This window comes from Panthera tigris, chromosome A3 (assembly GCF_018350195.1).
Source record: "Panthera tigris isolate Pti1 chromosome A3, P.tigris_Pti1_mat1.1, whole genome shotgun sequence".
Lineage (NCBI taxonomy): Eukaryota > Metazoa > Chordata > Mammalia > Carnivora > Felidae > Panthera > Panthera tigris.
This window is the reverse complement of record NC_056662.1, coordinates 75,933,424-75,948,194: the sequence shown is the minus strand read 5'-3', so window position 1 is coordinate 75,948,194 and position 14,771 is coordinate 75,933,424. Positions and strand designations below refer to the sequence as shown.

General features: G+C 33.0%; 1 protein-coding gene across 3 annotated transcripts in view; it reads left to right on the top strand.

Annotated features, from left to right (window-relative positions):
• Positions 1-14,771, top strand: part of FANCL (FA complementation group L) — an 84,616-nt gene that overhangs the window by 66,961 nt on the left and 2,884 nt on the right. For all 3 annotated transcript variants that reach the window (XM_007075382.3, XM_042981438.1, XM_042981439.1), the window contains 4 exons: positions 9,500-9,650; positions 13,730-13,813; positions 14,290-14,335; positions 14,414-14,495. In XM_007075382.3, the coding sequence (XP_007075444.1) occupies positions 9,500-9,650; positions 13,730-13,813; positions 14,290-14,335; positions 14,414-14,495 (363 nt within the window). The remainder of the gene's footprint in view (positions 1-9,499; positions 9,651-13,729; positions 13,814-14,289; positions 14,336-14,413; positions 14,496-14,771) is intronic.

The window sequence follows — 14,771 nt, the reverse complement described above, 5'->3', positions numbered from 1 at the left end:
ATCTGCAAAGAGTGACAGTTTTACTTCATCCTTACCAATTTTGTATGGCTTTTAATTCTTTTCCTTTTCTGATTGCTGCAGCTAGGACTTCCAGTACTATATTAACTAAAAGTGGTAAGAGTGGACACTCTTGTCGTGTTTCTGATCTTAGGAGAAAAGCTCTCTTTTTCACCATTGAGTATGATGCTGTCTGTGAGTTTGTGACATATGGCCATTATTATGTTGAGATATGTTTCCTTTAAATTCACTTTGTTGAGAATTTTTATCATAAATGGATGTCAGATGCCTTTGTCACATGCTTTTCTGCATCTTATTGAGATGATCATATGATTTTTACCCTTTCTCTTATTAATGTGATGTATCACATTGATTTTTGAGTTTTGAACTACCTTGCATCCTAGAATAATTCCTACTTAATCACGGTGAATGATTTTTTTTAATGTTTTGTTGAATTTGGTTTAATATTTCTTGAGGACTTTTAGTCTGTGTTCATCTGAGACATTGGCCTGCAATTTCCTCTTTTTGTAGTGTTTTTGTCTGGTGTTGGTATCAGGATAATGCTGGCCTTATAGAATGAATTTGGAAGCTTTTCTTTCTCTTCTGTTTTTTTGAGATAGTTTGAGAAGGTTAGGATATTAACTCTTCTTTAAATGTTTGGTAGTGTTTAACAGTGAATCTGTCTTGTCCTGAACCTTTGTTTGTTAGGAGTTTTGTGAATACCAATTCAATTTTATTAGTAATAACTGGTATGTTCAAATTTTGTATTTCTTTATGATTCAGTTTTGGAAGATTATGTGTTTCTAGGAATTTATCCATTTCTTTTTTAAAAATTTATTTATTTGGGGGAGAGTGCAAGTGGGGGGAGGGGCAGAAAGAGAGCTGGACAGCTCTGTGCTGACAGGCTGGCAGCAAGGAGCCTGATGTGGGGTCAGACTCACCAACCATGAGATCATGACCTGAGCTGAAGTCTGACGCTTAACCTACTGAGCCACTCAGGTGCCCTGGAATTTATTCATTTCTTCCAGGTTATCCCATTTGTTGGCATTTAGTTTTACATAATATTCTTTTAATCCTTTGTATTTTTGTAGTGTCAGTTGTTATTTCTTCTCCTTCATTTCTCATTTTAATTGTATGAGTCCTCTCTTTTCCTTGATTAGTCTGGCTAAAGGTTTATCAATTTTGTTTATATTTTCAAAGAATAAGTTCCTGGTCCTATTGCTGTTTTCTATTTTTTTAATCTCGATTTCATTTATTTCTGCTCTAACCTTTATCCTTCTTTTTTCTAGCTTTGGGCATTATTTTTCTGTGTCTAGCTATTTTAGGTGTAAAGTTGTTTGAGATTTTTCTTGATTTCTTGAGGTAGACCCGTATTGCTATAAATTTCCCTCTTAGAACAGCTTTTGCTGCATCCCAAAGATTTTGAACCATTGTGTTTTCATTTTTCTCCATATGTTTTTTTTATTTCCTCTTTGATTTTTGGTTGACTCATTTATTGTTTAGTGGCATGTTTTTTAGCCTTGATGCATATTACGTTCATTTCGGACTTTTTCTTGTAATTGGTTTCTAGTTTCACACTATAGTGGTTGGAAAAGATGCTTGATATGGTTTCAGTTTTCTTAAATTTATTGAGACTTGTGTTGTGGCCTAACATGTGATCTGTTCTTTAGGAATTTCTGTGTGCACTTGAAAAAGAATGTGTACTTTTCTGTTTCTGAATGGAATGTTTTGTATATAAATGTGAGGTCCATCTGGTTGAATGTGTCATTTAAAGTCACTGTTTCCTTGTTGAATTTTTTTTTTTTCTCTTGATGACCTATCCTTTGATGCTAGTGAGGTGTTCAAGTCCTCTACTTGTATTACCATCAGTTTCTCCTTTCTTGTATGTTAATATTTGCTTTATATTTTTAAGTGCTCCTATGTTGGGTGCATAGATACTTCCAGTTGGACTGTTCCTTTTGTCATTATGCCCTTCTTTGTCTCTTGCTACATGAATTGTTTAAATCTTTTAGAAATATGATTCTATAAGCGTCAGACTATGACAAGGATGGCTATTCTTCATTGTTCTATCATTGTTTCTTAACTTTGTACATTAGAATCATTTGGGGACCTTTTAGAAGTCCAAATGCCAAGGCTGCATTGAACCAAGATTAATTAAAAAGTAATGACTGACAATGGACTGTAGATATTAGTGTTCAATTTCCCTAGGTGATTGCAATATAATTTTACTTGTATAGAAAGTTAAAGGTATTGATACTATTTATATTCTTTGTTTTTTGTATCTGTAGTTGAAATAAGTGCTAAATTTTACTTAAAGAAAATAAAGATGTATTTTTTTTAACCCAAGCTTCTGATTCTCTGGTTAAGAGTATCTGTTACAGACTTTTCAAAGATTATAACTTGCCTTATACAGTGAGCTTCTTGTCTAGGAAGACCTATTCTTATTTTGTTTTGGAGAGGGTCTAAATATGTTATCTAAATATGTTATCTAAATATGTAGCTGTAAAGAATTAAATGTTATTGAATATTTGAAAAAAATGAAAGATTAGTCTAACCTAATTCAACAAACTTAACTTTCTCAGTTACAATGAATAATTTACACGTTACGTAATTATCCCTCCCCGCCCCCCCCATTATTTTATTATAAATTTTAAAACCCACAAAACATTGAAAGAGTTTATGGTGAATATACTCCTATATCCACCACTTAGATTCCACAGTTAATATTCACTATTCTGGCTTCGTCACTTACCTTTCCATTTGTGCATCTCTCCATTCATCAGTGTATCTGAGTTTTGGTGCCTTTCAAAATATTTTGCAGGTGTCCTAGATCTTTCTCCAAAATCCTTCAGTATGTCTGCATTAACTAGAATTTAGGTGTTGGTAAAATTTGGAAACAATGAAATGCATAATCCTAAGTGTAGCATAAGTTTCTGTGAATGAATGTACTCCTGCAGTCCATTTTCAAGATGCAGAACATTACCATTATCTTGGCTCTTTTATCTCTTCCCAGTAAATCCTATTGTATTGATTTTTCTGAACCATGCTTTATTTTTGTCTGTACCAGATTTAATATAAATAGAAGTGGACACTGTGTTCTCTTTGTAGATAGCCTCATTTCACCTGGCATATTTTTGAAATTCATCCATGTTGTGACATGTGTCACAATTTTTATTTTGTTTATTCCCGAGTAGTAGTCCATTACATGAATATACTGGAGTTTACTCTATCTTTTATTAATGGACATTTGGACTTGTACTGATTTTTTGCTCTTTGAATAAAACTGTTCTGAACGTTTTTGTATAAGTCTTTCTATGGGCATATCTTTTCACTTCTGTTGGAGTGGAATTGCTAGGTCTTAAGATAGGAATAGATTTAGTTTTTAAGAAGGTGTCTGATCTTTTCAAAAGTGGTTGTGCCATTTTACATGCTCAGCAGCATATGAGAGTTTAGGTTGTTTACATCTTCACCGACATTTGATATTTTATTTTAATGTTACCTCTTAATATTAGTATTCTTACTTTTTCCTGAGTTTTTCTTTGATTCAATTTTAAATTTATTTTGCACATTGCAAATTTGCCTACCCCCCACCTCAAAAAGTCCCCCAAAACCTTAAAATGGTAGCTTTGGTGAGATGGGAAACTACCTTGGTAGTTCATTCAGTTGAGCATGTGACTCGATTTTGGCTCAGGTCTTGGCCCTGAGGTCGTAGGATTGAGCCCCACCTCAGGCTCTGTGCTGAGCCTGGGGCCTCCTTGGAATTCTCTCTGTCTTTGTCTCTCTCTGTCCCTTCCCCCCACTCACACGCTCTAAAATAAAATGAGAAAAAAAAAAAAGAACTTGGCAATTTTTATTTTTGAACATTTTTTAGAAAACTTGCAAAATATTTAACTTTTATTAATTTAGGTCATATTATAGTGTGCTCTTTTGGCATTTATGATGTATATAGAATATTTAATGACATTGTTAGAAATAGGATTTATAAATGTTTCTTTTTCAATTTCAGTAGGGAAATCAATTAGGAGTAAGAGTTTGTGAATGATTTAATGGATAAAAGAAGCAGTTAGAGAAAAATCTGTTAGTTTTTCAGATAGCTTACTGATGTAATAGTTTTAATGTCTACCTCTTAAGTTCATTGAAATTTCTAAGATAAATGTTTGTGTCCCACTTTTCACCTTTTTTGGCTTTTTTTAATGTACCTCATGTGACTAGCAAAATCTCATGATGACTTTTAGGATTTAAAATTTACTACTTCTGTAATTACCAACTGACTTCTAGTTTCAGGGTTATTGTTGTATTTTTTCTTACTGCCATTTTCTTTGGATCTTTCATTTTCTGTTCAAAATGCAGAATTAGTTTTAAGTAGAACTGTGTTAAGTAGAACCCCGTTTACAGTCAGGCATGCCAGAAGTGGACATTGCTCCTTTCAAATGGAAGATGTCACTGTGAAAATACTGTGTGGCTATTTTGGTTTTTGGTTAACTTTTCTTGGGTTTACAGTGAAATAGGTAATTATGGATTTTTAAAATATAGATCTAGTTACAAATGGAGAGAAAGGAAAGAGACATTATGGTACTGACTTTGGAAAAGAAGAGTCTTTTGAACAAATGGTATTGAGAAATAGGATATCCACATGAAGAAGGGAAATTGGACCCTTACCTTGCATTTGTACACAAAAACTAACTCAAAATAAAGACTTAAATATAAGACCTGAAAGTATAAAACTCCTAGTAGAAACATAGGGGGAATAATTCTTGACATTAGTCTTGATAATGATCTGTTGATTATGACACCAAGAGCAATGACAACAAAGCAAAAAGAGACAAGTGGGACTGTATCAAACTAAGGGACTTACTGCACAATAAAGGAAACAATCGGCAGGATGAAAAGTCATCCTAGTGAGTTGACGATAATACTTGAAAACAATGTATCTGATAAGGGGTTAACATCCAAAATACATAAGAAACCTCTCAGCAGCAAAAAAACAAATAACCTGGTTAGAAAATGGGCAAAGGACTTGAACAGATACTTTTTCAAAGATGACCTACAAATCGCCAACAGAGATATGAAAAGATGTTCAACTTCATTAATTATCAAGGAAATGCAAATCAAAACTAAAATGAGATACCACTGTACAACTGTTAGGATGGCTATTAAAAACCAAAAAAACGGGGTGCCTGAGTGCCTCATTCAGTTAAGCATCTGACTTCAGCTCAGGTTATGATCTCACGGTTCATGAGTTTGGGCCCCACGTCGGGCTCTGTACCGACAGCTGAGTCTGGAGCCTGCTTCAGATTCTGTGTCTCCCTCTCTCTCTGCCTGTCCCCAGTTCGCACTCTGTCTCTGTCTCTCTCTCCCTCAAAAATAAACAAACATTAACATTTAAAAAAAAAGTGAAATGAATGCCAAGTGTTACAGGATATGGAGAAATTGGAACCCTGTATGTACACTATTGGTGGGAGTGTAAAATGGTATGGCAACAATGGAAAACAGTGTGGATGTTCCTCCAAAAAGTAAGTAATATAACTGCTGTATGACCTGGCAATCCCACTTCTGAGTATATATCCAGAAGGGCTAAAATCAGAATCTCAAAGAGCTACCTGTACCTCCATGTTCATTATAGTGTTATTCACAATAGCAAAGAGGAAAAAATCCCAGTGTCTATCAACAAATGAATGTGGTATTTAAGAAAAAATAGTATATACAGACAGCCTGAAAGGAGAAAATCATGCCAGTTGCAAAAATACAGATGAATCTAGAGGACATTATGCCAACTGACATAAACCAGTCACAGCAGGACAAATATTGCATGTTTCTAACATGAAGTATCTAACTTAGTCAAACTCACACATACAGAGACTACAGTAGTGGTTGCCAGGGGTCTGGAAGGTGGAGGAAGGGTGTTGTTGTTGTTCAGTGCGTGTAAAGTTTCAGCTCTGGTAGATGAACAGATTCTAGAGATGTGCTGTACAACATAATGCTTATACTTAACAATACAGTATTGTGCATTTCAAAACTTGAGAGGGTAGACAGAGCTTATGTTACTGAAACCGCTGAAAACCCCCTGAAAAAGACACAAGGAACCTTTGGGGAAGTGTTGGGTAGGTTTATTACTTTGATTGTAATGATGGTATCAGGTTGTACCGCACATGCTCATATTCATCAACTTGTACACATTAAATATGTGCAGTTCTTTGTATATCCCTTACATCTGAGTAAAGCTATTAAAAAATCAACGTACCGTCCAGCAATTGGATTATTGTATATGTATCTGATGATCAATATCTTATTATAAACAAAGAAACTATAGTATCACATCTGCAGAATACAAAAATCAATTTAATTGCAGTGTAAATAATGAGTTTTAGGAGACTGTGACTAAAGGAAGAAAATTTAGTTACAAGGTTGTTTGAGTGATCTAGTTAACTAGTAATCTGTGCTTAGATTTCTGGTTTGCACAATAGGGCAGGTAGTATCCCCTGTCACCTGGGGGGTGGGGGACGTGGACCTAGGAGGTTGGATTTCTCTGGGAAGATCATGAGATCAGGGTGGAGCAATAAGTCTGTTAGCAGTGTGGAGATTATCTACATAGTGATGGTTGAGCAGTTCTGGAGTTGTCTGTTTGGCCTAAAGAAACTTGGGAATGATCATGTATAGAGAGGGTGCTTACTGAAGCTTGGAGCAGTAAATATACCCATGGAAAAGAAAGTATTTCAATTTACTCTGTGTAAACATATCTATGTATACATGTTAAACAATGTTAATTGCAAGCCACGATAAAGAACTGGGGTTTTAATCAGTAACATAAAACATAATTTGCAAACTACTTGTAAATAACGGTAGCCTTAATAAATAGAATGATGAAGGTCATAAATGATTATTTTTATATCAAGTAGTTGACTTCAATTTACTTAAACAAATATTTATTGAATAGCTTTTGGAGTTTGTGTTGCTGTCACTAAGTGGTGGTATTACAAAGAAAAAATATCACTGAGAACTGCACTTAAGTTGTTTTGTTATAAACCAGGAAATGGTAGTATCACGTTTACAGAATACAAATATCAACTTAATTGCAATATAAATAATGGGAGTTAGGGGAATGTGACTAGAGGGGGAAAACCAGTTAGTAGGTTGTTTTAAATGGTTTTATGAGGCACACTGATATGTTCAGTGTTACATTTTAGATAGGGTACTCCACAGTAGGGTATTAGAAGATAGTGATGGCATGTCTGGATATGGAAACAAGAAAAAGGGCATTATTTTATATACTTTTTACTGTCCTCTGCAAGGACTTGTTTATTTTTTTAAGGGGGTTATCCTAATAGTACATAAAAATACTAGGGTAAATAGAGTTATCAAGAAATTTGCTAAAAATAGAATCAGGTCTTTAGTTAATGAATTTATTAGGTGTAAAAAACAATCTGCAGGGATCCCAGCTGGTTTCTTGTTTGCATAGCTAAAGAATTGTGGCACATTTAATGAAAGAGGAGATAAAGTGCAGCCCATAGTAAAGTCAAAACAAAACTTGGAAGTTTGGTTTCTGATTTCCGGATTCTGGCATCTAAATTTATAGATAAGTATAGCATATTGGAAGAGAACAGGTATGCTAAAAGGGATCCTAAAAGGTTATTTGCAGGTATTAAGCTCTCATTACTACTCTTACTTTTTTCCCCTGTGTATAGAAGGTTAGAAGAGTTGAAACTAGCTTTGTGAAACTGAGCCATGAAATCATCTAAGTGTGAACCCTGACTGAAGTGATGGGATGAAATGGGTTTTCCTTAAGTACATATGAGTACAAAATATACCTTAAAGGAAGTGAGTACTTCCTTTTCATCTCACTCATGGTATACTGTATTCTTACATTGTTGTCTTGTATCTGTTTTTGGATAAATAATGTTGGTAGAATTTCCAGTGATTTTTTTTAAATGTGTTTTGCTTATTTGAAACAATAAGATCCTTAATTCTTAAACTTTTAGTTTTGATGGCTTTTTATATAAAATATTTAGTAAGTATTGGTATCATTTAAACATACTACTTTATGAGAAACTCTTTAGTTGAAAGTAATTATAAATTGATTTTTAAAAATCAGCAATGACTTTAGTTCTTATCATTAGTGAAAATGTATTTAAGTTAATTCCCATAGAATATTGTCTGAAATAACTGAATTCAGACATTGGCTAAAAGTTTAGCCTCAGAAGAAATTTTAAACCTAATCTATAATATTGTATTCCATATTTGAAAATAGAATCTTAAAAGAGTAAATCTTAAAAGTTCTCATCACAAGGGAAGAAAAAAATTTTCAAAACTTTATAGTGTGACAGACTTATTGTGATTGTTTTACGGTGTATACAAATGAATTATTCTGTACACCTGAAACTAATATGATATACGTTGATTTTTTACCTCAAAAAAAAAAAAAAAAAAGAACCTCATAGAATTCACAGATGCCTTCCTAGTAATGAATAGTCTCTATTAAATCCAGTGCTTCTGGATTTATATCAGTATTTGGCAGTGCTTAGATGCTCCACACAGTACCTGTGTGTGAGAAAAGACATTTCTAGGGATGACATATGTAAAGTTTCATTACAGGCATTAACAGATAAACATTTGCAATTGATTATGTTAATAGGGAACACTACTTTCAGCACCAATTAAACATTATTCCCCTCCTACCAAAAGATGCATTATTCTCATTAATAGATCTATATTACAAAAAAAAAATGTACTCCATTATTATTTGAATTTAATCAATAAAAACCTTGTAGAGAAAATATATGTAGAACCTTTTTATACTCTTTGCCTAATTAAGTCTGTAAAGTTAATAATGTGTAATCAAATTACAAGTGGTGCTGCATTTAACTTGATAACTGCACAAACTAGATAACTTGACAACTTTCATATTAAAATTGTATAGACTCTATGCTCAATATGTATATAGTATATTCATTAAGAAAGTACACACATGTCATCTTGTATTAGTAGTTACTATTCTATAAATACAGTACAGAATACATCATAATAAAAATAAATATGGTCTTTAGAAAACAATTCCTGGGGCACCTGGGTGGCTCAGTCGGTTAAGCATCTGACTTTGGCTCAGGTCATGATCTCACGGTTCATGAGTTCGAGCCCCACATTGGGCTCTGTGCTGACAGCTCAGAGCCTGATGCCTCCTTCAGATTTTGTGTCTCTCTCTTTCTCTGCCCCTCTCCTGCTTGTGATCTCTCTCAAAAATAAACAAACATTAAAAAATTAAAAAAAAAAGAAACTATTCCTGGTAAGATGCACAGTCCCAATGACAGTCAAAAAATTCTATTAATGCTAATGGAGGTGAAGAGCTATGAAGCAGGGACAGTTAGTTGACTCTTGTTTACTAGGGTAGTTTTAGCTGAAGTGAAACAGAGCTTAAAATTTCTAAATTGAATGATATTTTAAGTGAAAAATTATCTGTTGTTGATAAGAGTGTCATTCAACTTACTCTGCTTTTATCTGTCTTTCACAGAGCTCTTTAATAAGCATTTACGGTCAGTTTTTGGCAGCCTTAGAATCACTGAAAGCATTCTGGGATGTTATGGATGAAATCGACGAGAAGACTTGGGTACTGGAGCCAGAAAAACCTACAAGGAGTGCAACAGCACGCAGGATTGCACTGGGTAGGGAAAAGGGATTAAGGAGGCTTTTTGTTTGTTTAGATGTTGGATTATACTTTGTATTACTAAGGAAAATGGAGCTCAAGAGGACATTGGACCCTTAGGTGAGACTTTTTTTGCATGAAGTCAAATAAGCTCTGATTTAGCCCTATGTATTTGAATGTAAATATTTCAGGAGAAAGGGCAAGTACTAAGGTGTTTCATTATAAAAGGTGATGATCCAATGGCAGTATCATTCAGAGATCCTGTATAATCAGCTGTTAGTAGCTCAGAAATAGTGGAACAGGTTTTTCAGTACTTCCATTATTTGGGAAAAGAAACTGTTAGAAATAGGGGCACCTGGGTGGCTCAAGTCGGTTAAGTGTTGGACGTCAGCTTAGGTCATGATTGTACAGTCTGTGAGTGCAAGCCCCGCACTGGGCTCTGTGCTGACAGCTCGGAGCCTGGAGCCTACTTTGGGTTCTGTCCCTCTCTCTCTCTGCCCCTCCCTCACTCATGCGCTGTCTTTCTCCTTCAAAATTACATAAACACTAAGAAAAAAAAATTTTTTAAAAAGAAACTGTTAGAAATAATGAAATCTTCATCCATGAAACTAGACAAGATTAATATCAACAGATCTGGGAATATTTTCTGATGAACTTTAGAGGATGAAAGGATCTGAAGTGGGCCATACATGCCATTGAAGAGTAAACAGGAAGCACAAAATAATAATTAAATATATTTTAAGTATTTACTATAAATATATGTGACATTAATGAATAAGATGTGTTACAACTGTAAATACCCCTGCAACATTACCATATTCTTATTATAAAATTAGTTTTATGTATTTTCATTATGAGCAAGCCATATATGAAGTCAGTTTTGAGTTCAGCCTCTCCAGATTTTAGATGTTTTAAACTATGTTTCAGTTTACAGTAAATAGTATAGTTAGGTGATCATATGATATCTATTTGTGTCTTCCCTTCTCTTTTTTTTTTTTTAGCCTAAATAAATATATTGTTAAAAGACATATGTTCTGAAAGATATTATGAAATTCTGTTGTGAGTCCTATCCACATTAGCAATTTTTATGGTTTCTCCCCAGGCATAATAGATTATCTGGGAGAAAATAAGTAACATGTAATTATGAGAAAAGGAAGATACCGTTGTATAGCAGTTGTACAAATAGTATTGTTACTTAGTCTAAAAAGTTTAATCCATATTTAATTTTGAATAGTTGACCAAATAATGGTATATTTGTGAACAAATAGATATTAAGAATGAAAATATTTTCTTCAAAATAGTGTAGTAATTTATTTTCTTCATAGCCCCATGTAAATAATTATTTTAATTAGGTAATGATTAAATATACTTTTATTATATTGCTCATTGTTCAGCATAAACAACCTGCTTTTTAGTCACTTTCTCTGTATTTACCTATAGCTCTTTTTTATCCCCTTTCAGGCACTGATATGCTTTTTGAAGACCAAGTTTTCAGCAAACTAATTGAGATATATTAAATAATATACTCATTATTAAGTGAAGCCATTAGTATATGACATAGCTAAAGGCTAATATGGGATTTGTGTTCATGGTAAAGAATGTATAAGCAAATGAGATTATAGCACTTTTATGTTTTATATATCATTTTTACTTGATTACCTTTTTGTCAGATCTGTAATAATTGTGTTCATATTGTTGTCAACCTTAACCAAAAGTTAATGTTATGGTGTGTAGAATTTATTAAGTCCTTTTTTACTGTAAAAATAAAATCCAAATGCCCTTATACAGTTATACTATGTGCCTTTAAAAGTAAAACTTCTGAAATCCATACAATATTCCAGTATAGATAGAACTTATGAAAGAATCTAGTGCCAAGTAGAAATAGATTTTTCTTAGATCTTATAAACTAGGTTAGTTGTTTGTTATTAAACGAACAGTTTCAGTTTAATGTGAATTGAGTCTGTTGTTGAAGTGGAAAGCTTCACAATGAGCAAAAGAATTCAGAAAATGTTTTTTAAAAATATTTAAATTTCAGTTGACATAAAATGTAATATTGGTTTCAGGGGTACAATATAGTGATTCAACAGTTCCATGTTACTCAGTGTTCATCAAGATAAGTTTTGATTTGTATTTTCCTGATGAAGAGTGATGTTGACCATGTGTCCATTGGCTATCTGCATGTCTTCTTGGGAAAAATGTCTGTTCGTGTCCTCTGTCCATTTCTTAACTGCATTATTCATTTTTGCGATGTTGAGTTTTATAAGTTCTTTATAGATTTTGGATACTAACCCTTTCTCAGATATGTCATTTGCAAATATCTTCTCCCAGTTTGTAGGTTGCCTTTTAGTTTTGTTGACCATTTCCTTTGCTGTGCAGAAGCTTTTTATTTTGCTGAAGTCCCAATAGTTTATTTTTGCTTTTGTGTCCCTTACCTCAGGAGACATCTCTAGAAAGAAGTTGCTACAGCCACCGTCAAAGGGATGTTCTCATCCCTTTATGTTTGGTGTAAGAAATAGTCCAGTTTTTCCAACACCATTTGTTGAAGAGATTGTCTTTTTCCCAATGGATATTATTTCCTGCTGTGTCGAAGATTAATTGACCATATAGTTATGGGTTTATTTCTGAGTGTTCTATTTTGTTCCATTGATCTATATTTTGTGCCAGTACTACACTGTTTCGATCACTACAACTTTGTAATATAATTTGAAGTCTGGAATAGTGATACCTCCAGCTTTGCTTTTCTTTTTCAAGGTTGCTTTGGCTATTCAGGGTCTTTTCTGGCTCCATACAAATACCAGGGTTGTTTTTCTAACTCTGTGTAAAATGCTAATGGTAGTTTGACAGGGATTGCATATTAAATGTGTAGATTGCTTTAGGTAATAAAGACATTTTAGCAATATTCATTCTTCTAACCTATGAGCATGGAATGTCTTTCCATCTTTTTGTATCACTGTTTCCCTTCATCAGTGTTTTGTATAGTTTTCAGAGTACAAGTCTTTCACCTCTTTGGTTAGGTTTATTCCTAGGTATCTTTTTTTTTTTGGTGTAGTTGTAAGTGGGATTGATTTCTTAATTTCTCTTTCTGCTGCTTCATTTTTAGTGTATAGAAATGCAACAGATTTCTGTATGTTGATTTTGTATCCTGTGACTTTACTGAATTCATATATAAGTTCTAGCAGTTTTTTGGAGGAGTCTTTTGGGTTTTCTCTACGGAGTATCAGAAAGTTTTACTTCCTTGCTGATTTGGATACCTGATATAAGTGGGATGTTAAAATTCCCTGCTATTACTGTGTTATTATCAATTAGTTCCTTTATGTTTGTTATTGTTTTATATATTTGGGTGCTTTCATGTTGGGTGCATAAATATTTACAATTGTTAGATGTTCTTGTTGGATTGTCCCCTTTATTATGATATAGTGCCCTTCTTTATCTCTTGTTACGGTCTTTGGTTTAAAGTCTAGTTTGTCCAGTATAAGTATTGCTACTCTGGCTTTCTTTTGACATCCATTTGTGTAGTAAATATTTCTCTTTAAGTCTAAAATGAGTCTCTTGTAGGCAGAATATAGATAGGTCTTAACTTTTGTTTATCCATTCTGACAACCTCTGTCTTTTGATTGGAGCGTTTAGTCCACTTCATTGGAAGTGATTATTGATAGAAAATGTTTCGATAAAACTCCATAAAACTCAAATCATAATTTATTGTATGCTGGTCTTTTTACATCTGACCATAATTGTGCTTTCCAAGAAAGTTATGGAAGTCACTTTGATAATTATTTCTTGAACTTGTGATTTCTTTTAATATTAAAGATCTATCACTCTATAAAAAATTTTTATTTAAGCTAAAATAGAATTCTGACCAGAATTTCACTAGAAATCAATTAACTTAATGGACTGACTCTGTATTTTAAAACTTTAGATGGATCCCCAAATCTTTATTCATAATCATAATTTCAAAGTGCATTTCTTTTAGACTATAAAATTATATTTATAAATATATTTTATAAATAAATACATTTATATATTTATTGAAACCCGTAACACATTGGCTAATCTTTCCTGTAAGTACCCAGATACTGCTTTAATGTTCTTTTATTCTAGGGAATAATGCTTCAATACATATAGAGGTTGACCCCAAGCATCCTACTATGCTTCCTGAGTGCTGCTTTCTTGGAGCTGACCATGGTATGAGATCTCCTATTTAAATGTTTTTAACAGTCATAAAATTCTTGTCTTCACTGTTAAAATATTCTAAAATATTAACATATGGTAATTATTTTAAATGAAAATGTTTCATCATTCTGAACTGTGTACTTTTGTGTTTAAGTAGATGATTTAGATTTTCCAGTCAAATAATTAGCAAATTCTGTGTTTTAACAAGAGAGTATATTTCAGAGTTGCTAAGAGATCTTAGAAGTTTTCATCAGAAAATAATTTGTAACTACATGTGGTAATAGGTATTAACTGAATTTATAGTGATCATTTTGCAATACACACACATACCAAATCATGATGTTGTACACCTAAAAGCAATACAATATTATATACCCATTATATCTCAGTTAAAAAAAAAAATTCTGTGCTAAATGTGGCTTTACAAAGCGAGAGCTGCAGACACTACATTTTTAAACGTTTTTTTTTTTTTTTTTTAATCTCTGAAGTGGTAAAACCTCTTGGAATTAAGCTGAGCAGGAACATACATTTGTGGTAGGTATTTTTTGTAACACAATATTTATTTTTCTATTATTTTGCAAATTTAATAACAATTTTTTTTCATGCTTTTAGGGATCCAGAAAATAGTCTGTTACAAAATTTGAAAGATGTTTTAGAAATAGATTTTCCAGCTCGCACTAACCTGGAAAAATCTGTAAGTTTTATGAGTGCTTTGATATTCCAAACAGCATAGCATAATGAAAGTTAAATGTTCTTCTTTTAGACACCAGAGAAAAATGAGGCTGAAAGGGAGGGAATTGGAAGAATATTGTAACAGACTTCTGAACTGCAAGCAACAGTAGCATCAAAGAATTTGTTAACCTTTGATTAGTGGTTTAAGTATACTTTTGTCATGGTCTTTGTAGCAATGAAGTGATTAATGACAGACATCTTTATTATTAAAAATAGGGGGAAAGGTCCAAAGTAGCTA